The 26,030-nt window shown below is 41.5% G+C and overlaps 1 protein-coding gene across 2 annotated transcripts in view; it reads right to left on the minus strand.

Annotated features, from left to right (window-relative positions):
• Positions 1 to 26,024, minus strand: part of CCNY (cyclin Y) — a 303,704-nt gene extending 277,680 nt beyond the window's left edge. The window contains exon 1 of one of the 2 annotated variants that reach the window (XM_006888915.1): positions 25,823 to 26,024. In XM_006888915.1, the coding sequence (XP_006888977.1) occupies positions 25,823 to 25,976 (154 nt within the window). In that variant the 5' untranslated portion in view covers positions 25,977 to 26,024. The remainder of the gene's footprint in view (positions 1 to 25,822) is intronic. The other variant, XM_006888916.1, reaches the window with a different exon arrangement.
• Between the last annotated feature and the right edge of the window lie 6 nt (positions 26,025 to 26,030).

Raw genomic sequence — 26,030 nt, forward strand, 5'->3', positions numbered from 1 at the left:
AATCAAACCCCAATGGACTGGGGGGGAGGGCAATTGAAACTAATCAACTATGCCACTGATGAATCCTCTCTAGGTTTTACAAGCTTAGCCTTCTGAATGATCTACAAAAGGAAAATGAAAAGTACCTCCAGGTAAGGCTTTCTATTTCTATCCTTACAATACAAAATTCCTTGCCGCTAAATCAAAGTATATGACATTTAAAGTGGCTGTGGAAGCAAACCAGCAACTGTCCATAAAAACAAGGGGGCTTTTGTTTTCTTCTTTATAATTTATTGTAATCAATTAAAGCTAGCCACAAAACCTCTCCCAAAGACACTACAGAAGAGATTTAGAACAGAAAAGGAACACTATTTAAGTTATATAAGTTACTAAAAAAGAAAAAGTGATCTAAGATGGGAAGGCAGACAGATGTTCACAGCATAAGAACATTTCTAAAAAGTGGATAAGCCCAGAATTTATCTGGGGCAACTTCTGAAATACAGGAAGAATAAAGGAAAGCGGAGGGGGAGACAGTAGCTTAATAACTAGGTGGGCTTTCTGCTTTAAAGTTAGCAGAAATCTCCAAGACTGTCTTTTTACCTCCTTTTTAAAACATAACTAATTTTACTGTTTTGGTTGAGAATATACTCAGCGCTAATCCAAACATTTCTCTATGTTCAATTCAGGGATACTGATTACAGTGACCTGGGCAATCATTCTCACCCACGTTTCCTGAGCTGCTCCTCTCTCATTAACATAAACTCCCCACCCCCTAAATTTCCATCTACTCTTTCAAATTGCTGTGTCAATTTGATTCTATACGAGATCCTAAGAGAGAGCTCTAGAAGCACAATGCCACGGCATACTTTCTTTACCAGGGCTTAAGAGATAGCACAAGCATATTAATCTTACTCAACTGGATGGCAACTAACAACGACAAAGGTATGGTTTGAAGAAGATTTCAGGGGATATTTTTTGGATAAGGTCTGAAGATGACCTCAAGACAATACTTTCGGAGCTTCATTGGATTCTTCTAAAGTATTTTTGGTCAAAACACTTCAGTCATGGTAGCTAGGCACCATTCTTCTGATCTCAAGACAAAGGAAGTCATGATGGCAATTAGCCACACATCGCATTCCTCCTCAAATCACTGTTGCTTTAGGTGGAAAGAGATCAAATACCATAGACAGCCAGCTTTTAAAATCCCGGGCATGAAAGGGTGGTAGAACAGAAGCACTTAACAAAGGTTTGGGGTTTGGTCTCGTTAACATCTCAATACAGTTAAACATGTTTTCTTCTAAGGGTCATATTTTCAAAAGTATTTCAAAGCCCTCAATTTCAGTTATACCCAAATTAATTCCTTTTTGTGCAACCATATTTGAGAATGTCTCTTTTTAAAAAAAAAAAAAGCAACTATTAATTTAAACATTAAAGACTTACTCTCAAAGTTCCTTCTCTAAAATTTGCTTTTTCCCAACCATACTCCCCAACTTCAGGCAGGGTCCTGACCATCATATTTCTATGACCGGCACTTGGCCTTTCACAGCTGGAGCCAACCCATCATCTGGAATGAGTCAACTCAATTCTGCCTTGGAAATGGACTGCACCAAGACATGGAGGGCATCAAAGTAGCCACTTTTCATGATATACACAAAAAGAGAGTTATTTTATAAAGGGAAAAACAAAAGACAGACAAGACCAAGAAAGACTGACAAGAAAATTGACAAGATGCTAAAGGAGGCATTGGCCCTAGTTCTTAGACATTGTTCCAGTCTCAATTCCAGTTCCTTGTGAACCTCAGTGACAGCTCTCTGACCTTGGTCTCCAAGTAAATGGCTACGCTAAATATAGCATTTCTAGTAATTGTCTCACTCTCTCCTTGTTTTATCTGTAGGATTTTCAAAGGCCTGTTACTTCAATAACTGGATGGCCAGTCCTGCTTCTACATCTGTCTTAGAATGGAAGATAATTCAGGCATATTTTCAAGAAGAACCAGTCCTTTGAGAGAAATATCATACTGGACAAAAGAAAGAGGACCCTCAATGAGATGCAGCAACACAGTAACTACCACAGTGGGCATAAGCATGACAGAGACTGTCAGAACTGTGTGGGGTGGGCCAAGGCTGTTCTGTTGCTCATGGACTTGCTAGGAGTCATAGCCGACTTGCCGGCACCTAACCACAACTCCTTGTTTTGCTTAGGTATGTTTCAGTGAATTTCTGTTACACACAACCAAAAGAATTTTAATTACTACTTGTGGTCAGCAACTTCCAAGACAGCCCCCCAATACCCCCATGATGCTAACACTCTTGTGCGATACCCTCCCCATTGAATATGAGTTGGATTTTAGAGACTTGCTGATAACAAAGAGAAGTGAAATGTCACTTGTGAGTTGTCTACCTTTGGGGTCAGTCTCTCTCTCTCTCATGCTTTTCTCAGGAGGCAGATAAGCTGCTCTACGTGGCAAGGAATTCATGTTCGCAGCCATCAGTCAGCAAGGAGCTGATGCCTGCCAACAGCCACATGAGTGGGCCTGGAAACACATTCTCCCCCAAGTTGAGTCTAGAGAAGTCTGCAGCCCCAGCTGACAGCTTGTCTGCGATCTAATGAAGTATTTTAGTTAAGTTGGAGACTCCCAGTTAAGCTGTGCTCAGAGTCTTGGCCCACAGAAAGTTAAGTGTTAACAAATGTTTACTGTTCAACTCTGGGGTGACTGTTATACACAGTCAAACTATTGATAAAATTTTCTCAGATATCATTCTCACTCAAATTAAGATCTCATCTAAAGAATAAAATGGGTCAAGATGAAATCTCAGGAAAGATTTCAGCCTGCAAGAAGTGATTTTTAAAAGGAGCCAGTGTGCTGCAGTAAAATGCTCTGCCTCAGCATCAGGAGACTTCCTCCTACCCAGAGGATGGTGTGAAGTGCCAGTGATGCACAAGCCCTCTTAGTAGCTCAGAGGCCTCATCTGGAAAATTACAATCTCTAAGCTCTGTGATGAAGGCTCTCTGAGAGCACAGTACATAATGTAACAGGCTGCTATCTGAAAGGCCTGCAGTTCAAATCCACCAGCCTCTCTAAAGTTCAAAGATGAGCAGCTTCCTCCCCTAAAGACACAGAGCCTGGGAAATCTGGTGGAGGACTACCATGAGTGGGAAACAACTCAACAGTCTTGGGTTTACGGTTCTTGATAGTAAGAGCATTCTGACTCTATGAGGGCAATTTTCTAGTAGTTTTTCTGCCATGCAGGCAGCCCCTCCCCCCAACTGGTGAAGACCCCTGCATAATGAGATCACTCATTTTCACTGGATGATGTTTGTAAATCTGTACCTCATGAGGCCTTTCCTCCTAGTCAGCCTTGGTTGGAATTCCCCTGAAATATGCTCAACATCATGTTACTGGTTTCTATTCTGTCAAAGCAGAACTGTCCCCACGGGGTTTCCTGGGATGTTATATCTCCAGTGCCTGATCCACGCCATGGTCTTTGCAATTACATACAACACATCAGAGAGCTGGACAATGACGAAGGATGACAGAAGAAGAATTGATGATGCCTTTGAGTTGTGGTGCTGAAGAGTACTGAACATACATACGGTGGACCACCAGGAGAATAGGTCTGTCCCGGAGACGGTGAAACCAAGTTTCTCCTTGGAGGCTAGGATTTTGAAGCTCTGTGTCACATACTTTGGGCATGTGGCCAGGAGGGATCATCCCTTAGAGAAGGACATCATGCTCCAAAGGGTGGAGGGACAGGGCAAGAGAGGAAGGTCCCAGATGGGATGGATTGACACGATAACTGGGGCAAAGAGATGAAGTACGTCAGAGTCAGTATGGCTGGCTCAGGATAGGGCAGGCTTCAGAATTGCTGCACACAGGGTCGCTATGAGTCACAGACAACTCAAAGGCACAAAACAACAATATTTCCAGCTAGGTCTTTTTCCTCCCCTGCTGAATTCAAATCCCTGAGCTTTCATTTAACAAGTCATCAGCTGACTGCCTCCAGGGTCCTCATTCATTTCTTGTTCTGAAGTCGAGTCCAGAAGTGCCCCACAGAGTTTCCAAACTTTAATCTTTACAAGCTACCACATCTTTCTTCCTATAATGGGCCCATACCATCAACAAAGTGGTTTGCATCTCAGGACTGAGCTCTTGAGCCACTAGGTCTCGGTGTATTCCACATCACAGCAACACTGAAGTCTCCACTGACAGATGAGGGTGGCTGCTCTAAAGGTACATGGGCCAGAATGGAACCTGGGCCTCCCCTGAGAACTCACCCACCAGGCACACTGCCCTCACATTTCCCAGGACTCAAGAAAAAGCCGCATTATCTCTTTCACAACTCTAAAGATATTTCTTCTGTCATCCATGTTACATCTTCCAGAGTCAAAAGTAGATGCAAAATACAGTAGAAAACTGCACTCCAGTGTAAATTCACCCATTAAGAAAACTACCTTTTAGAAAAAAAAGTCTTCCTAATGAGCATAATTCATTGAGCAAGATGTTTAAGAGTTGAGCCAACAAGCTCAACACTGCCTCCTGACCAAAATTAATCCATGTTTTAGTGAAGCAGGTCTTCCCTCAGCGAGGGCAGCTTGTTCCCAGCCCCACTCACTCCTCCCAGACTATATCCCCTCACCACCCAGGGCAGAGTAAATCACCCCTGTCTTCCCTCTATGCCCCTTTCTACTGCACTGTAATCACTTATTTGCATATCTATCTCCCTGGATTATAAAGGTCCTCAGGGCAAGGTCCAAGAACTATTTATCCTTGTAATCCTAGTATCCAGCAGGAAGCCTGACACTTAGTTACTTGACAACAATTTACTTTGGCAATAAATGTCAAAGAATGATCAAATCTAGGAATCCTATCAAACTAAACCAAACCCACTATCACCCAGTTGATTCAGATGCAAAACAATTCCCCAGAGGGTTTCCAAGGCTGTAAATCTTTATGGGAAGAGATCACCTCATTTATTTCCCATAGAGCAGCTGATGGATTCAAACCACACATCTTTCACTTAACCCAACACACAACACACCATCAGGCCATCAAAGAACTCCTATGTTGTTGCTGTTAAGTGCTGCAGAGTCAGAACAAACTCAGACATATCCCTCCAGTTTTCAGAGACTGTGAATCATACAGAGATTATCCATCCTTCTCCCTTGGAGTAGCTGGGGGATTCTAGCCTTTGCGCCTTTGATTTAGCAGTGCAACTCCTTACCACTAGGAGGTTGTTGTTGTTGTTGTTACTGATTGTCATAGACTCATCACGGTCCTATGAACAAAAGACCTCAAGCCTTTCTGTAACTATCATTTCTCAAAGTTCATGAAGTTTTCAGAAGTATTTTGTTTAGGAAGTAGATGACACTCCTGCACCCAAACCTGTCTTAAATTGGGAGCTCCACCAAACACTGTCCACCATGGGTAGCCATTATGGCATTTGATACCCCAATGGCACAGGTTCAGCATCACAACCACCCCAGGTTACCTCAATACAGCACAATGACATAGAAGAGTGTTAGAAGAATGTTCCTCCAAAATACAATAACTAACTTCTAAATACAAAGATCCTCTCCGAGGTCTTGCTGACTTTGAACAAGAAGCTTAAATAAAAACAACCAATATAGTATGTTGTCATCTGAGACAGATAGCAACCCTATGTACAGAAGCTCTGAACCCTTCCCTGTCCTGAGCCAGTCTCTAATTCCAACACACCAACCCCCAATGCCCTGAAACTGTATCAATCCATCTTATCCAGGCTAGAGCTCCCTAAAGAACTCCTATGTTGTTATTGTGTACCATAAAGTCAGAACTGACCCACAGCTGACCCTCTGGTGGGTTTTCAGAGGCAGTTAATCACACGAGACTGGCCATCCTTCTCCTGAAGAGCAGCTGGTGACCTCGAACTGTGTGCCTTCAGGATTGCAGGGGGAACAAAACTCCTCTACTTCTAGAAAAGACCTTTTTCCTCTGGGCAAGCACAGCTGTGCACCCCTATAATAGCTCTAACTTAGCCCCACAGGCACTGCTAACACCTCCCAAGGGACATAGAAAAGACATCTCTCAGGTAGCATGTGCTTACCAGATTTTTTTTTCTCAACCTCTTCTCTGTGATTAAAGAGCACATAGGAACACTTCCACATAAGAGGTTTACTATTTGTTAGAGATGATAGTTTAAAAGGGAAAGGAATGTCCCTTATTTTTCAACTTCTCTAATTCTCTGCAGGTATCCTGCTTTTTACCTGACCTCTTTAGGTGGAACAAAAACTCAAAAATAAAAAACTGTGACCGATTCTCTCTCTGGAAATGAAGACAGCTGTATTATCTGTGCACATTTTTTCAGCACAGCCACCTGTACAACGTGCTATCACCATCAGCACTGTCATTTTCAAATCAGAAACAGTAACAAGAGAAATGTATTCTGGGTAGAGACATCAGCAGCATAAAACAAATGAATGCCAAAATGGCACAAGCCAATCATCAGAGAGCAGCACCCACCCATCAGATAACTAATGTAGAGTTCCTGGGTGGTGCAAAAAACTTGGGCACTGGACTAAGAACTAAAACACTGATGGTTTCCATTCACTCAGAGGCCAGCGTGCTTTCAAAACATCACATCCTTGGAAAGCTGAAGCAGTGTGTGCACCCTTACAAACGCAGGGTCACCATGAGTCAGAATTTAGTCAACTCTTTATCTACAACAAAAGATAAAGACGCCCTCAGAACAGTTAGTGTGGCTAACTTGGGTCTCAGTGAGAGCTGTCACCACTGGATGACTAAAATGAACAACTCAGTCATTAAAAGGAAAATGGCTATCTGAAGGCATTTAGGAAGAACATTACCTCTATTGAGTGAACAGCATATTATAATGGTATACTGAGTTCAAGCATACTATAAACGCTCCTTTATCTATAACACTCCAAAGAACCTTCATGGCATAAAGTGTAACGTGTCAGGCTGCTAGTCAAAAGGTCAGCACTTCAAATCCACCAACCACTCTGCTGGAAGACAGGTAAACATCTCTTCCCATAAAGATTTGTAGCCTTAGAAGGCACCCCACCCCCACCACACCCCCATGCATGAGCACTATGAGAAAGAATCAGCCAAAGGCAGTGGAGTAAATACATAACATCTCAATAATTAGCTAGTGACCAGTTAGCCAAAAGAGATCCTCTAAGGGTACTTAATAAGAAAAAGAAGAGTGCCCTGGTGGCCTAGTGGCAAGAAGCTGTGCTGTCATCCCAAAGAGACGTGGTTCAAATCCACCAGATGCTCTGCTGGAGAAGGAGAGGCAATCTCCTCCTGTGCCAGTCAACAATAAACAACAAGGAAAAAAAATTTTTTTTAAAAAAAGGATACCTATCACAATTTAAAAACAATAAAAAACCCACTCTTTTCAATGGTTCATGCACCAAATTGATATTACTTAAAATTCATAATTATCCTTGTTTGAAAATTGCATCCGAAGTCCCCACAGACAGCTAAAATAGTGCAAACTTATGTGGTTTCACTGTATTTTTCTTTTGTGCAAACACTCTCTGTGTGCATTTGGAAAAACAGCTAAAAAGAACTAAAGAATACATTCAACTCAGGTAAGGTTAAGCCTTCTCAAAAGGCCCTCATGGAAACCTGCACATACCCACCTGACTGGACTGCAGGGTCACTCAAAACATACCAGTTTGGAGAATCCTTAAACTACATAAAGAAAAGAAAGAAAACAGCCAAGTCTTGGCTGCTTCTGCTTGGCCCAAGTTGACCTAAAGAGCTCACCATCTTCCATATTCCCACAGGATGTGCCATATCAACAAGGAGAGACGCTATTAAATGGTCTTGCATGCACAGTCAATGTGAGAAGCCAAGTCTGTCTATTGGGAAGACTGCTAGCCCTGCGTGAAGGCCCAGACCGCTAGTGTCCCTCTACCTTCTCTGAGGGTGTCTGGAAACCATTCTCTAATAGATAAATATACTTTTCTAATTAGTAACATTTCCTAAGGAACTCCGTGGTATACGGACATGGCAGGAGCATTTTCAAAACCTCATGTTTTGGGAAACATTTTTCAACTTCAAAAATAACTTCTATGTGTACATTTTCAAATGTTTTTACTTCTTAGGGGCTGACATTTTTGGTTGACGTATTCTAAAAGACAATGTTCATTGGCAGCAACCCTGTGCTACGTTCTTGTGAGTCCTCTTCACGTAGGCGAGCTACAAAATTAGAGCTGATTTTCTTTTTTTTTTTTAATTTTTTTTTTTTAGAGCTGATTTTCTAAGCCTCCGCTGTAAGAAACTAGCACTGTCATTTCCTCATTCCAGAAGCAGTGTGCTCAAGTAAAGAACTAGCTATTGAAACGAAATTATTTAAATGGTCTCATTCTTTTTCCCCCCTCTCCCTTAAAAAGTACAATGAAGCCACCCAACTATGGGTTCTTTTTATTCTCTAATTTTTCTACCAAATCAAACCCACTGCCACCTAATCAACTCTGACTCCTAGTAACTGTGGAGGGCCGAGCAGAATGGCCCCATACAGTTTCCAGACTATAAATCCTTACAGCAGTAGACTACTACATCTTCCTCCTGCAGAATGACTGGTGGGGTCAATCCACCAACTTCTGGGTAGGCAACTTTATGCTTTAACCATTGCACAATCAGGATTCCTTAAATATCAGAGCTCTGAAGGAAAAATTGTATTTACTTTATTTATTCATCTTATTCATTCCTGCTTCAGGTTGTCACACTGCAAGTGTATCATTTCAAAAGGTCACAAAATATTCAAAATTGCACTGAACACTTAAACCAAGTTAAAACAACTAATTATAATAAAACCATTAGATGCGGTTTTACAGACTCTTAATAGGCATTTCATTTTACTGTTCTCATCACAGCATAGTCTCAAAAGGAAAGAATATAATGAGTATTAAAATATGAACAATTAATATAAAGAACTGTTGTTACCATGTGTCATCAAGTCAACAAAAACAACTCACAGCAATGAGAACTCTGCCCTATCCTGTGCCATCTAGTTGGTTTTAAAAACTAAAACAAAAACTGTAACAATAAAACTGCTGGCTAAAAGTGAAACCATACCTTTGGTGTAGTATACCATACGAAGAAAGGAAGACAAAGTGGAGGAGAAGGTGTAAAGGCGAAGAATTAAGTGAACTCTGAATGACTGTATACATTACATGACTTTGAGGTGAAGATTGAAAGCCGTCCTACCATTCGTCTTGAGAACTGTGGACAATGTCCTTTCTGTCAATAGTGTCAGAAGCAGAGCCATGTTAGAACACAACAGTAGATAAATGACTGCTGTTAGCTGACATCAGGTTGGTCCCTGACTCATGTGGTGGTGACAGATGGCTGCAAATTAAACTCTTACAATTAAGAGTTTTCGCTGACTAATTTTTGGAAGGAGATCGGCAGGTTTTTCTTCCCAGTCCATATTAAGTCTGTACACTAACTGACAACGTGAGTCATGACGGTCCCTTTGGTACACTGGCTGAAAACTGAACTTGGGTCTCCAAGAACGAAAGTAAAGAATTCGGCCACTGAGCGATTGCTACCAGAGCCTCAGAAGATACACTAGTGAGTTCATGACGACACAATCCTCTGCAAAACTAACGGCGAACTGTTGTAAAACAGGACTGACATAGGGGTTGGGGGGAGACTGAAAAAGATGGGATAAATAAAGTATACTGCATTGAAACAGATAAGGGAGAAAACTGTTTAAAAGGGATATGTAATTAGGGATTACTGTCATGACAGGAGTCCAGAATGGAGTGGACCTGGGGAGAGAGATTGTAAAACAATGAAAGATTTTTTCTTTAGAGAAGAGTGTACTGGGGGAGGGGGGAAGGGGTGGGCAAGGAGAAAAGTGCAATAATGAATGAATGGAAATCCAAAGTCTCTGTAAATTTTCATTAAAATTAAGAATAATGTTGTTGTTATATGTCGAGTCACTCACGACTCACAGCAACCCTATGTACAGCAGCCCTAAACTCTGCTCTGTCCTGTGCCAATCGCACTGTCTCCGATACATCCATCCAAATTACCCCAGTCACTGATCAATCCACCTCATAGAGGGCCTTCCCCTCCTGCACTGTCCCTCCACTCTACCAAGCAAGATGTCCCTCTCCAAGGAACTCTCCCTCCTTACAACATGTCCAAAGTATGTCAGAGGAAGCCTCAGAATCCTTGCCTCCAAGGAGCTGCCTGGTTTAACCCTCTCCAGGATGAATCTGTTTGTTTTCTTGGCAGTCCATGGGACACTCAATACTATTCTCCAGTGCCACCGCTCAAAGGCATCAATTCTCCTTCTATCCTCCCTAGTCATTGTCCAACTCTCTGACGCATAACAAGTGATTGCAAAGACCATAGACTGTATCAGACACATCTTAATCTCCAGAGTGACACCATTGTTCTTCAGTACTTTGGAGAGGTCTCTAACAGCAGACTTTCCCATCGCTATATGTCTTTTAATTTCCTGGCTGCAGGTGCCAAGACTGTGGAGCCAACAAACTGAAGCTGTTAACAATCTCAATCTCTTCACCATTCATCCTTCTGCCGCCAAATGGCCCAGTGGTGAGAATCTTTGTCTTCTTGATATTGAACCTCAATCTACATTGGAAGCTGCAATCCTTGACCCTCTGCAGCAAGCACCTCAGGTCCTCCTCAGTTTCAGCAAGCAGGGTGTGTCATCTGTATAATGAAGATTGTTGATAGATCTTCTACCAATCCCAACACACTTCTCCTCATAGAGCCCAGCCTCCTGGATAATCTGTTCTGTATATAGGTTGAAAAGGTATGGAGGTAATACACATCCCTAGTATACCCCTCCCAATTTTGATACATGCAAGCAAGATTCTACTGAAGATTATCTAAAAACAACTGGAACAGCACATCAGCAGAAAACTGCCAAAAGTCCAGGCTGGGTTTAGAAGTGGTCGTGGTACAAGGGATACTGTAGCTAATGTTACATGGATCTTAGCTGAAAACAGGGAATATCAGAGAAATGTATATCTGTGTTTCATTTATTATGCAAAGGTGTTTGTGTGGATCATAACAAACTGTGGCTGCCTCTGAGAAGAATGGGAATCCCAGAACACTTGATCATGCTAATGCGAAACCTATACTTGGACCAGGAGGCAGCTGTCAGAACGGAGCAAGGAAACACCGCATCGTTCAGAAATTAATAATAAAAAAAAAACCTAACGGTGGAAGGAAAAGGCATCATTCATATCAAAGTCTTCATGGCGCCTCTTTGAACTGCAAAGCTTGGGGGGATGTGACTCTATCCAATGGCTTCGAGAGTGACAAAGGCAAAGTTAATAGAACCACACAGAAGTTACTCAAATCAGATACTCTGAATCCCAGAGCTTCATTGGTTCTCTGATGAATTTCAATAGTTCTCCAAGAGTGAAGGAGTTGCTCCAAGGGGACATTTGATTTGGTCGTATAGGGAGACATTTTTTATTGCCATGACTACAAGAGGAGAGGTACTACTGGCAACTAGTGGGTACTGACAGGGATACTTGTAAATCTCTTTCGGTCAACAGCTACCACCCACCAACAATGAATTATTAGGTCCAACATGTCAAAAATGCCGTCTATACGTCATTAAGAATGTCTCCTTTATGGATACTTATCTCTGTATTTCACACTAAGCAGCTACACTGAACAAATAGATCCTGTCCTAGGGATATGGCTAAGCTACACAGAAAAGTAATCAATGTATTCAAGTCGTGGTGCTGAAGAAGAATCCTGAACATACCATGGACCACCAAGAAAATAGGTCTGTCTTGGAGAGGCAGAAACCAAATTTCCTTGTATTCTGAAGCTAGGATGTGGGTACATGGCCAGGAGCGACCAGTCCTTGGAGAAAAGTATCATGCTTGGAAGGGTGGAGGGACAGTGCAGAGAAGGAAGACCTCAGATGAGCTGTATTAATACAGTGACTGGGGCAATGAGAGTAGGCGTGTCAGAATCAGTGAAACTGGCAAGGTTCAGAGCTGCTGTACATAGGGTCACTGTGACAGGTTTGGAAGCAGGAGTGGCATCCATTTTCTAAACAACATGCCTCCAGAAACTATGAACTTTGATAGTCGGTGGTTGTAGAGGGGCTTCAGGCCGTTTGTTCATAGAATCACTGTGAATTGTGCTCGACTCAAAAGCAATCAACAACAACAACATGAGTCACAGGCAATGTGACAGCATGTAACAGCAGCAACATATCCACAAGCAGAGCTGAGGCACTGGGGATATCACCTAACAGGCTGTCCTCCAAGTTCACCACCACAATATTCACTTTCCTCAGACACTCCTTCCCACTATCTTCTCCTCTTTTTTTTTTTTTTTTTGCTATTCCTGTTACAATGTTTTCTTATGAAATATCCACAGGATAGAGAAAAAATTTATTTTTCCAGAAACCTAAATCAGGCTTTAACAAATGTTTCTTAGAGTATTACTAGTTAAAATGGGGAGGGCAGGGAGGGTGCCTACCCAGTCTTCCTATCAAAGGTCCACAAGACCTCTCTCCCTACCATCTACTCTAAGTCACCCTCCTGCATGATGTCACCAAGTCATTCTTTCTCAAGGATGCAGAGGTAGCCAAACATCACAGATAAAAGAGCAACTCAACTCGCATGCCTAAGGAGCCCTGGTGGCACAGTGGTTTAAGTGCTAGGCTGCCAATTAGGTAGGTCAGAGGTTTTTATCTATCAGCCAAACCAACAAGGCAGTCACTTCCATAAAGAACTACAGCCCTTGAAACCTTACAGTGCCATCTTACTCTGCCCCAAAGCATTCAGAGTCAACACAGTGACTCAATGACAATGGGTGGGTTAGGATCCTGCCTGGCTTGTTCAGGCTTAATCTGAGTCCTCCTTGGCTCATCTCATCCTTGCAGCACCACCACAGCACCCCCGCTTCTCCTTTACTCACATCCCCTGTCCTCAAAGGGGTCAGAGGCCCCCATGGAGCATCTCATTCGTGTAAGAATTCTACAAAAAAAAAATACCATTCTGCAGAATGTGTTGCAGAAGGCATATGGTGCTTAAGATACGTGGCCTATCGGAAACGGAAATCTTCCGCACAAACGGTTTGCAAAGCAGAATGTACTTCCACCATTTAGCTTTATTCCCACGTGGTTAATACTCAGGTCACACTTTCTGACATAACAAGGGCTTTGCTAGGCTTCCTCCAGACTTCCTACCACAAAACAGAAGAAATGAAAAGCCAGACAGGATTAATTTTATAGCAAAGTAAATATCAAATATATGCTAAAATTAAAGAAAAGAAGGTTATATCCTTCCAGGGACACAAGATTTTCTTCTCCAAAAACAGAAGGCCATCTCTAACGCTATATAAAGCCTGTTTACTGAGGCTTTTCAGGCAATGGAACAACAAATGTGATGCTTTAAAATAGCAGTGACCACCTATTTCCAAACAGCTTGAGAAAAGAGAAAGCTGTGGAGAATGATCATTTGTAATGAGTTCAAAAGAGATCATGCACGTATGCTGAAAAAAATCACATTCGTGGTAAATGAAAGTAAGCCTTGATGAATTTAGAACTATGAAAACTCATCAGATCCATTTTGCCAGGACACAAAGGGAGTCTGAAAACCTCAATTTTTAAGTACTCTGAATTTGGATCCACCAAATCTGTTATATAAGGAACAGAAATCACTTGGACGGTGATTACGAATACACTTAATAGAAAAGTTGCAGTCAATTAAACTCTAGAAGAGTCCTTAAATTTGTTAATGGACAAAAACCTAAATTTAGAGCAAAATCATTTCTTGGGAGGCACTGATATTCTAATTCTACACATTCGTGGCCTAATTCCTCTGATCACTGCTAAGTTTGCATTAAGCTTAGGAATGAGACAAGGAGTTTATCAAATAAGAACAAAATATTTTTAATAGTTTCTTTTTCCTTTTTACCTCACTAGGAATAGAAACACTCATTCAAAGCAAAGAACATTTTGCTGGTAAAATGTTTTCAGAATGACAGTCACAGTTTTGCAACATACAGCTTATATTATACAGGAACTCCCATGCCAAGTGGTTCCTATTCATCTTTCCCAGAATCAGAAGGTTGTAATCAGAGGTGTCCAAAATAGAAGTGACTTGCAATTCATCATCCAACTAAGATTTCTACAAGGCTCACAAAGCAAAACAGCAAGGATGTAATTGTAGTTGCTAACAATTATCTTTAGTGTACCCAGCTGTATCTCTCTCAGTACCAGGAGCCAGCTGACATGTCTACAGACGCCTGGTATTACTCTAGCGAGCAGTAAACTCGCATACATCACAGCCAATGACGCCCCATTCTGTATCTCCAACAGGGGAGAAAAGATCAGAAAAATAATGATCCGAAATTAAAATTATAGATCCCAACCACAATAAGGAAAGACACATACAAACTTTTTTAAAATATTCTAGATAGTATGGCTATACACTAAAGACGCCAGGTAGAAATAATTTGTTAATCAAAGTCAAACTCAATTCATTGCCATCATATTGAAACCACTTCAAAGCTGACCCTCAACATGAGAGATCGCCATCTTTCTCCTGAACTGCCAGAGGTGCACCACCTTTAGATTAACAGTGCAAATCCCTCTGGATTATGCCACCCAAGCTCTTAATTAATGCAAAAAAAACAAGAGAGTGTGGGGCTAGACAGAGCTATCACCATTGCCCAAAACGTCTTAAGACTCCCTTTTAGAGAACTGCTTGTCCCGCCAATTTGATAACTATACTAATGACGACATTTATTTACAAAGTCAAACCTATATAGAGAATGTCAATATTCTAGAAAGAGTGCAGGAAGGGAGCAGAATAAGCTTTTCATCCTCATTTTGTTGTTTTTTGGGTTTGTTTGTTTTTTTTAAAATCTCTGTATTTTTAAAAAGCAAACACGCTGGCAGGGCAAGAGAACAGCCAAGTGTTTAGCAGAGTCCAGTTAACCCAACCCTGAAATCCTGAAATGACTTCTCTTCTCCGGGTCATCAAGACATTTATTTGCCAGACAAAATCTTGCTGACCTGAGCGAGTGGCCAATTTCTTTCACATCAGACCAAGAGCACTCAATGTTAGCTTGATTGAGCACAACACTTTTCTCCAAGAACGTAGATGGTAAAAGAAGAAAAGGAGAGATGGGGTGATTATCACCTCAGCTCCTTCAATGGACACAAACAGCACACCAGTAACCTGCCCAGGGCTCCTTGATCTCATTTGCAAGTTCATCAGCTTCCAGTTATTAATATAATAATAAGCACATTTATGTATGTCTCAAAATGGTATCCTTCTATTTTTTTTTTAAAGGTTGACTATAACTTCTATGAGTCCATGTTAAAATTCCTTTGCCTGTGGCTCATGTCAAAGTCAGTAGAATGCCTAGGGTGGGGCTTCCAGAACTCCCAGGAGTCAGGAAAGCTTTGTCCTACACCACATCCTCATTCCAAGTCTGGCATCATGGTGTCACCTTGGAAATATGCAATCCAGGAGAGCAATGAGTGCTACAGAGAGTAATGTTCCTCTTCCAAACCCTACAGCTAGCATGCAGCACACACAAAAGCCACACAGCTCTGTCTGAGCTCTATACCTGCAGCTCTCCTTACAGGGCAGCTCTGAACACTGCGCTGACATCTTTGTTAGCATCAACTTGCTAGATTCTACCTTCTCTGTCAATAGAAAAGTTCAAACACAGTTTACTATAGATCCCAGGACACATTTCGTAGCTATGACAAAACACTCTCGGCATGAATAACTATGAATGGAACATACTCACATAGCACCTTTTGGTTTATTAAATATGCAAGCCTCATTCGGATAGTCATAGTACCTCAAAACAGAAGGCAAATCCTTTCCAATCCCACTTCCTAAGCAGAAGGGCAAAGGGAAGCTCAGAAAGACGGCAACGCCCCTCAGTCAGTTGCACAGCCACAAGTGGAACACAAGGTTTCCAAGTGCTGGGCCCATACTCTTTGCCCTACACAAAACTGACTATCCAACTTGGAGTGCTAGGACTCAACCCACAGCAAGTCAGTTTCACCTCCTAACGCTGTAGAACAGAGCAGAACTCCTCCATTAGGTCTCCACGGCAGACTGTCTCATTTTTCTCCTACAGTAGCTGGTGGAGTGGCTGCTGCTTGTGAACCACAGAACAGTCTGTTAACAGGTAAGTACTTTAACTGCTGTGCCATCAGGACTCCTTAGAGCTAGGGAAATACCCTGTAAATCTACTGAGATGCTCATCTCTGAGAAACTTAGGGAGAAAATAGGACTGAATGCTGCTGTCTGTCTTCAAAATACAGACAGTTATGTTCTCCTGCCCAAGACTCACACAAATAAACTACTCAACATTCCAAAACTATTAGAAATATGAAGGTGAACATGCATTCTCTCCCTTCTTCCAGGTACAGGGTGAGAAATTATCATGAAAGTATGTGAGATTAACTATGAGTGCCGTGGACTTAAACGTTCTGCCTAAAAATGCTGAGCTATGTGAAGATTGCCATACTGACATGTATCAATTATGCCATCGTCTATAATGATCTTGTGATAAATTTCAAATAGTCTTCCCTCCTGGCCTGCCAGGAGCTAAATCTCTGGCCCTGAATAGTTGAAACAGAATTTCAAAGGCATTCACATGTCCTGACCTATATTTTTTTCCCCCTTTTGGACCTTTCCAGGATAGGAATGGTTTTAACCTTGTGATAGGTGGTTTCTCCTAGCCAGAAATGTAAACCACTGATATCCTTAAGATGACAGAGAGAAAAAAAAATCAGCTTTGTAGTAAAGGATGAGAAATCTCCCTTTCCACAAAATCATTCAATATTCACTTCTCTCAAGAAGCTGGTAGGAAAAGAACCATCAAGATTCTTAACTACAAAGCATTTCTAGTCTACAAACGATGGCTGCCTATCTTTTAAGACAAAAGTGGCTGAGGACCGGATTCACAAAATCAAGGCTGGAGGCATGCAGTGCAGCAAGCTGTAGGGTGAATCCAAATTCAGATAAAGAATCTTGCAAGTTTTTAAACTTTTAAGGCTCCATTTCCTTACCAAGTAAAGGGAATGACATGAAGATTTAAGATGATAACTAAAATAAAAGCAGATGCTTTCATGAGCTTCACCTCATGGTGACCCCAGGTGCTTTAGCTCAGACCTGGGTTCCTCTGGCATTCTGATGACTGACCTTTAAGCCATCTATTCCCAGACCTTTCTTTCAAGGTGCCTGTGACTAGCCACAGATATTCATGCAGCCAAGTGGATCAACCATTTGCACCACCCAAGGAATCCAAAAGATAGCACATGTGAAATAATTAACACAGTACCTGGCACAAACCTAACATCCAGTAAATTCGACAACCATGTCCATTATTTGCAAGATCTGGACATGAGGCTTGACCTGTCTGAGACTCCATTCATTTCCTTACTGCAACTGAAGGTGCAGCACCAAATGACTGCATAATCCTAAATTAGAGAGAAAAAATAATTCATTCCAAAAAGTGTATGTGGTGGCCATGGAGTCCTATGCGTTCTCCAGGATAAAAGGCTGTACAGGCAAATTCTTGAACTCTCAACACTGCCAATATGCATGCTTTTTCTGTATGGACTGTTCTTCAATATCTTGGAAACATCTTGGCTAATAAATGGTGAGGAAACAAAGTATGGTTTACCAAAAAAACTGGAAATGTTACTAAGGGGCAGACACCAAAGACAAAAAGTACTGAAGAGATGAGGTTAAGTAAGTTGCAAAGAAACCAATTAATTTCATTCACATTAATGGCTCCTTTGCCTCTTGAACTCTGTAAGAAAGGGGGCTTTTCCCAGTTATACTCAGGTACTTATGATGTCTTTGTAAGGAAGAAGAGCAAGTCAGGCTTCTAGTTTTCTGCTAAGGGAAGTTCAAAAACTTCTTTAGAGCCTGTAACACACCAACTTTAATACAAGAAAATCAACATGCATAGCTGTTTATAAGAACCTATGTTGCTCTAGCACTTTGTGGTTGTTTCTTACATTACCCTCAGGGCCTAAGGGCCACTTGCTAAGGAAGAAACAAAAAAAAGGACTAAAGGACACACTGTTAACAGATTTCCATTAGCAAAGACTTTGTTAAGTTTTAAAGCCTTATGCTTCCTTTCAAGGCTTTACCCTATTTTCTACATACTGGGTTAAAACTCTAAACTAAAAAGCCTCCTATTCAAAGTGGCATCAGGATTGGAAGAAGATTCATCAACAACCTGCTGCTTTGCAGATAACACAATATTGTTTGCTGAATATGAGGAGGTCTTGAAACACTAGCTGGAGAAGATCAAAGAGTACAGCCTTCAATATGGATCTCAAAATCAAGACAAAAATTCTCATCATTTGGGCCAACAGGCAACAACAGGACAGATAGAAAAAAGGTTGAATTTATCAATTCTTTCATCTTACTTGGATACACAATCAACACCATACATAGCAGCAGTCAAGAAATCAAAAGATGCACTGTATCAGGAAAGTCTGCTGTCAGGGACCTCTCCAAAGTACTGAGGAACAATGTCGTCAATTTGAAGAGTAAGGTGTAACTGATTCAGGCCATGAATCTCAATCACTTGCTATGCCGTCTGAGATCTGGACAATGAAATCCGAAGGACAGAAGAAACATGCCTGAGATGTGGCGCTGGAGAAGAGTACTGAATGTCCGGTACACTGCCTAAAAAATAAAAAAGGTATGATTTGGAAAAGGTACAGCCAGAGAGCTCTTTGGAGGCACAGATGGCAAAGTTTTATCTAACATACTTTGAGCATGTTGTTAGGAGAGGCTACTCCTTAGAAAGAGACATTATGCTCGAAAGGGTGGAAGGTCAACAAAAGAGAGCAAGCGACTCAATGAGATAAGACTGATACATTGACAGCAGTGTGTGGTCTTGTGAGAGATGATGAGAATGGTACAGGACAGCACATGGTTTAGATCTCTTATGCACAGAGTCACTATGAGTCATTAGTCAACTCGATGGCACAGAACAGTAACAAGGAGCTCTATGGCATACATCAGAGAGTTGGTGCTGTTAAGCCAAAAATTTCTAGTGGTTTGAATCTTCCAACAGTTCTATGGGAGGAAAATGGGTAATCTCCCATGTGATTTATTGCCTCCAAAAATCAGGTGGAGGGTCAACTATGAGTCCATTCAACTCACTGGCAACCCACTTGCATTTTCATCAGTGTTAGTCATGTCCATTCCTTCCTGCATGCTTCCTAGCCAACACAATCACCTTAGGACACTGACTGAGATGTCCTTAAAAGGCTGACTTCACTCATTCATTCAACAAATAGATGCAGAGCATCTTCAAGGCATTTGATTGGGTTTCCCACCAACGAAAAAAGCAGAGCCTACTGGCGCTTACATACCAGCAGGTAAAATCAGATAAATGTGTACATAAATGCCTGTATAACAGACATATGAAATATATCTGAGTTTTATATTTTATGTATATTACATTTTGTTATATTTTTTACTCTAATTTTAATGAAAGTTTATAGAAAAGTTGGATTTTCTCACATTAATAGTTGCACATTCCCCACTCCCCTCTCTCCAGTTTTTTTTGTAGCTTTTTTTTAAAAAATACTCATTCACTGTTGCACAATTTCCTGCCTCCTCCAACCCAGTCCACTTTGCAAGGCACCTCTTATTCTGGACTGCTGTCATACAGATGTCTGATCACTTATTCCTTTTAAACAGTTCTTTCCCTTATCTGTTCCAATGCAGTATGTATCCATTCTTTTCCTCGGTTCCCCAACCCTTCATGTCAGTCCTGCTTTATTAGAGTGGTGTTATGTAGTATTTGTCCTTTTGTGACTGAAATATTTCACTCAGCATAATGTCCTCCATCGCCCATGTTGTGTTAAGTTTCATGAGTTCATTGTTTTTCAGTGCCACACAGTATTACACTTTGTGACTGTACCATAGTTTTTCTATTGATTCATTTGTTGATGTAAATATAACACATATATGAAATTCTGCTGTAGAGAGAGTCAACAAGTGGTCCTGAAAATGCTGGAAAGAGAAAAGTTAAAAACATTAACAGGAAGACCTCACTGTAAAGGTCAAGCCTCAAGGAGCAATGGTGGCTTTGTTGTAGTTAGTATGTGCTGTGAAATTACCTGTGACTTGTGACCCTATGTAAAACAGCTCTGAACCCTGCTCTGCTCTGAGCCAGTATCACTGTCTCATTACTGCAGTTATTGTGTAAATTCATCTTATTTGGGGCCTTCCTCTCCTGTGCAGTCCCTCTACCATTCCAAGCATGATGTCCTTCTCCAAGGATGGGTCTCTCATAGCAACATGCCCAAAGTATGTGAGACAGAACTTCAAAATCCTTGCCTCCAGAGAGCAATTTGGTTTCATCCTCTCCAGGACAGAACTGTTAGTTCTCTTGGCAGTTCATGGTATGTTCAATACTTTTCTCCATCACCACAACTCAAAGGCATTACTCTGTGGTTAAAAAAATGTGCTGCCAACCCAAAGCTCTGCAGTTCAAATCCACAAGACACTCTGAAGAATATTTCAGCCTCTGAAAACCTACTGAAGAGTCCTCAATTCTGTCTGACTCAATGGTACTCAACAAACAACAACAATTAAGCCTGATGATGGTAAAAATATATGGAGAAAATGTTTTAGGCAGAAGGACACAGTAAAGACTCTGGGTTGGAAGTTTGCCCAGCATGTTCAAGGAACAGTAAAGAATGAAGTCAGTGTGTCTAGGGTGAGGTCAAACGGATCACAGGGGGCCTTGGCATTCATCCTAAGGAAATGGGTATTTTTCATGTAGAATGGGGAGTCAGAGCTGTTTTTCAGCACCGTGAAGTTTTAAAGTTTTCTGGGGCTCTCTATTCCAGCTGCTATGTTGACAACCCCAGAGGAGGCAGGGTGAAAGCAGGGAGACCAGTTAGAAAACTGCCAAGAGTTGATAGCAGCTTAGATCAGAGTATCCACAGGGGAGGTTTAGGAAAGTGGTCTGATTCTGCAGGTATTTTGAAGGTAGAACCATGAGGTCTTAACAGATTAGATATGCCATAAGGGAGAAATTCAACTGTCAAGGATGACAGCTGAGCTATACTGAATGAAGTTGTCATCAATCATGCTGAGATCAAACCCAAAACTGACAGTATGGTACAGATGCCACCTGACTAATTTGGCCTCATGACATTTTCAGTTCTCTTCAGTCCATTTCTCCTCTCACCAAAATAATCCAATCAGGGGAGTCTAAATTGAGAAACTGTTGCAAACAGATGTTTTCACTGTGAGAAACTACAGATTTGACTGCAAACACAACAAGCAGCCTACCCCAAAACGCAAACCCTGACTAAGGTTGGGATGTTTCCACGTGCCATTTACCAGCTGGGCAAGACACTCAACATCACTACCCTTCAGTGTTTGGTCTTAAAGATAATACTATTACACCTCATGGAGTTACTGTATGAATTAAAAAACATACACCACTTTGAGTAGTATCTGGCATACAGTAAATACTATATGATATATGCAAAAATTATCAGTATTATCACTTCTCAAACACTCAACGAATAAATGAGAAATACCTGAGGAGCAGATGACTCTAATATAGATTTTAAAAACATGAAGAGCTAAAAATGAAGGAACGCTGAGTAGAAAGGCATATGAGTTGTCTTTAGGTCACACAGATGCCTGACCGCCTGGGAGGGGATGGAACTGTGTCCCTCCCAAAATATATCCTGTAAATCCTAACCCTGTATCTGTGGATATAATCCTGAGAGTGGATTTTCTTTGTACATTAATGAAACCAGCCTGGTAAAGAATGAGTCTGAGATCAAGGCACCCTGGGGGCACAATGCCCAGCTCCTAAGCAGAGAATCACAGCAGTTAGAACACACTTGCACTTCTTGAGAGAAAATCCGTTACAGTCAGCTTCCATAAAGATGTCAAGAAACCTACAGGGCCGTTCTACTCTGTACTGTGTCATTGTTATTAGGAGTCAGCAAGTCAATCACGGCTCATAGTGACCCCAGGAACACTTGAGAGCCTTAGCCTACCCTGATCCTCCTTCTCCATCTCCACCATGCCCAAGCACACTGTTACACTCTCCTTGTCAATGCATCTCGTTGACAGTATTCCTCTCCTTAGCTGACTCGCTCAGAATATCCTTGAGACAAACAGATTAAAAATTCAAGCTCACTTCAACCCTCTCTCAGATTATAAATCTTTCCAAGAGAAAAAATAACCACTTTTTTTTCTCAGGGCACCTGATAGATCCAAACTACTAGCTGGCTGGTCAGCAGACCGACAAATAATGCACAATAAAAAGATTAAATAAGCAATAGAGAAAAGCAGGGGTGGGAAGGGGCAGATGCCAAGCCACTGGGAGATCTTCAAGGACCTTCTAGAGTCATGGTTCTGAATTTGTATTTCTACCTTAAACTGAAATCATAGGTTTGTTCATTAAAACCATTCCCTCGTAGTATTTCAGCTGTAATAACACAAGTTGCTGAAACTCCACCAAAGTTACCACTGTTTTAACCTGGAGGGAGAGAGTGGAATATACTCATGTACACAGCTCAGAGACATAAAAGAACCTGACTCTCCTTTCTGGCTTTGGGGGACTGACTCTCCTTTCTGGCTTTGGGGGACTGTTTCCCAGTCATCTTCCATTAACTTCTCTGAACCTAGATTTTTGGCTTGTTTTTCCCCCTCACCAGTCAACTTACATTTATTTCTCTGAACCTTTCAATTCTACTTCAACTGCTCAATTCTAGTCACCTGTTGTAATTTTTTTGATGAGAGATGGTTCTTGGGTACTTCAAGTGTATGTTGTTATATAAAAGAATCAAGGATTCTCAAGATGCTTTAGGATATTCAGTAAAAATCTAAAAAGTCATATAAATCAAAACCAAAAGCTTTACATATATAAACATGTAGCTAATCATATTTGTAGTAATGTATATAAAAGTGCATATATACATATAAATACTTGTATATGTATATATATACATGTATATGTATTAAATTTTTTCTCCCTTCTGAAACTGAATGAATTCCTACATCACTAACCCAAACCCCTCAAGAAAATAGAACCTTATAAAATAAGTAGCTCCCCCAGCCAATGGTTCCCAGCCTAGATGGGCAACAGAATTAGCTGGAGTGCTTTATAAAAACATACTGATTCCTAAGGACCTGGACTTCTGATTTTACTGAAACCAATGCTGAGGACCACTGGGTAGGTAAATTCTAGAATTATAATTTGTTGAATTTGGGAAATAGAGAAAATAGTGTTTAGACAGCAAATATTTCTGGGTTTTGACTAGCATCACCAGATGAACGGAGTAGCCACAATGCAGATTCTTAATGAAATTCCAATAACCTGCCTTACACTGCCTCAACCTCCAAAACAAGAATATGTGGTCTTGCAAATGTCCTCTAAAAAATGCCTGGTGAAACAAACATTGCTCTTTGAAATGAAAGAATATATAGAAAACAGTTCTATTCTCCACAAAATCCTTCAACACCTTAGGACCAAACAGCTGGTTACAAAGATTACTTTTCCATTTTCTTAATAGAATTAGTAACTGTGCGCAGGCTAACTCTAAGTGAATCTTCTTTGCAAATCCATTTTTCTCTTTTTTTCAATTGTATCTAAAATATCAAGCTTCTACCAGACACCAGTATACAACATAAAGGAGAAATAATTTCCAAATTTCTCTGTCAACATTATAAAGGCCTGGTTAATCACTTTCTATAATAAACTCATTAAATCAATACTTTAAAAAATATTTATAGGATTTTTTTATTATTTACACTAGAATTCTATAGGATTCTTTGTTATTTATTCTAATCATTGCTTTTACACAATTTGAGCTACTGCACTGATCAAAACAGACGTGTTCCTTAACAATCTAAAGATAGTTTAAAATAAGGGTGAAAAGCACAAGTGTCAAATTTCTATTACTATAATTAAGCATCTATTATAAACCAGGAGTTGTGTTAAGTCTCTCCATATATGCTACTGATTTAATAAAAATATTCATCTGTAAAGGTGAAGTTATCATTTAAAAAAGAGGCCAAGCAATGAGAAAATTACTTCCTTTGTTAGAGTTTAAATTTAGGCTTTCCACACAAGAAAGAATGCTCTACCCAGAAGTTGACAAGAACGAATTATGACACAGACACTTTTATCAATTCATTCACACAAAAATCTGCTTTCAGATTAGTTCAATCAGATCAACTGTGGGATCCTCAGTATAAAAGAAAGGTTATCATAAAATAGATTTCTGACTTTTTTTTCCATCAAAAGCTACATAAACTGTATTTTAAGCATGATATATAAACTATCCCCTCTGAAATGTTATTTAAACCAAGGGGCTCATTTTAAAATGCTGTCATCAAGTCTGTCATCTCTGATTCGCACAGCGACCCTATGGAGAGCCTGCACCGTCCTTAGAGTTTCCAATGTGCTTATATCCAGTGCTGCAGTCTCTGTGCCCATCCATGCCATTGAGGGTCTTCCTTCCTCCCTTTAGCTGACCCTCCACCTTTCCAAGCGTGATGCTCCTCCTGACAGTGAGCCAAAAAAGTATGTGAGACCAAGTCTCACAATCCAGGACACTCTTTAAAAAGAGATTATAAACTAATAAAGTAAACATTACTAAATATAGTGAACACAGTCCTTTAATTTTTTGTACAAGTTCTAGTCCAAACCAAAGGGAGCTCTGGTGGCCTAGTGTTAAGGAGCTGCGCTGCCAACCAAAAGACACTGGGTTCAAAGCCTCCAGCTGCTGCAAGGGAGGACGATGGGCAATTTCCACGTGATTTACTGCCTCTGAAACTCAGCTGGAGGGTCAGCTCTCAGTCGGTTCTGACTCCATCGCACCTAACAACAAATTCACAGAACTAGAACTGATTGACCCTATACGAAAATTACTTGTGTTATTCTTTTAACCCAAAGCTGCCTTCGAGTCATTCTGTAATATTCTAAAGACAATTATAACAGAGTTTTCAGGTGAAGCTATTTGTTCCTATTCACTACCGCATCCCTCCTCCCCTTAAAAGGGGGAGGGGGAAATCTCTTTTCATTATTCTTTTAGTTTAATGGGATTAAGATGGAAAGGATGAGACAGTCTAGTAACGTGAACTTAGAGGTAAGTGTCCTGGAAGCTGGCACAGACCAACACTGTTCTCAACTCTAAACAGGGGCCGTGAATCCAAAAGGAGTATTCTTTATTTGTGCCAAGGTTCATCCATTATTACCGTTGCTTTTCAATAGAAAAACCCACTCACCCTTCTCGGGTACAAGTTGGCTTACGGCTACGTTATTCCAGGCTTTCTCGCAGCCCCCCCTCTCAGCACTGGGTCACCTCTGGTGAAGGATCAACTGATGTCATCCACACCCCCCAGCTCCTCGCGACCTGCGGCCAGCAGCCTCGAGAGCCGCCGGCGTGAGCCGCCGGGGTCGGGAAAGTTTCTCCACTGGCTGGCGCACCCGAGTACCCTGCAAGGGCGAGCGGTACAGATGCTGCACACCGCAACGGTTCGCGCCCGGGGGGGCCGGGAAAGAGCCTGGTTACACGAACGCGGGTACACTATTATTACACACTCAACCAATGCCAGCGCTTCAGCAGGAAAAGGGGCGCGGGGACAGGCAGAGAAAGCAAAATTGGCAAAACTGGAGAGAAGCTGGACATGAAGTTAGAGCATAGTGGAAACCGGCGGGGGAGGGGTAGAAGCAAAGGGGGTGCAACGGAGGAAGTGGGGGAGGGGAGCGGGTCGCGAGGCTCCCAGCCGCCCCCCCGGGGGCGCGGGCCCCGAGCCCAGCCCGCCCGCGGCTCACCGTCAATGTTCTCCCGGTCGCTGATGTGCTGCAGGTTGCAGCCTGTGTCCTCGCGGCTCAGATCCGTGTCCGGCCGGTAGGACTCCAGCCGAGAGTGGGCATTTCTTCTGAGCTTGGGGCTGGACGACACGCAGCACGAGGTAGTGTTCCCCATCTTCGGCGGACCCCCGGCTTCTCCTCGCGCTCTGGCCTTCCTCCACTTCCCCGG

The sequence above is a fragment of the Elephantulus edwardii genome, unplaced genomic scaffold (assembly GCF_000299155.1).
Source record: "Elephantulus edwardii isolate Elephantulus edwardi_28Jun2011 unplaced genomic scaffold, EleEdw1.0 scaffold00073, whole genome shotgun sequence".
NCBI classification, from domain to species: domain Eukaryota; kingdom Metazoa; phylum Chordata; class Mammalia; order Macroscelidea; family Macroscelididae; genus Elephantulus; species Elephantulus edwardii.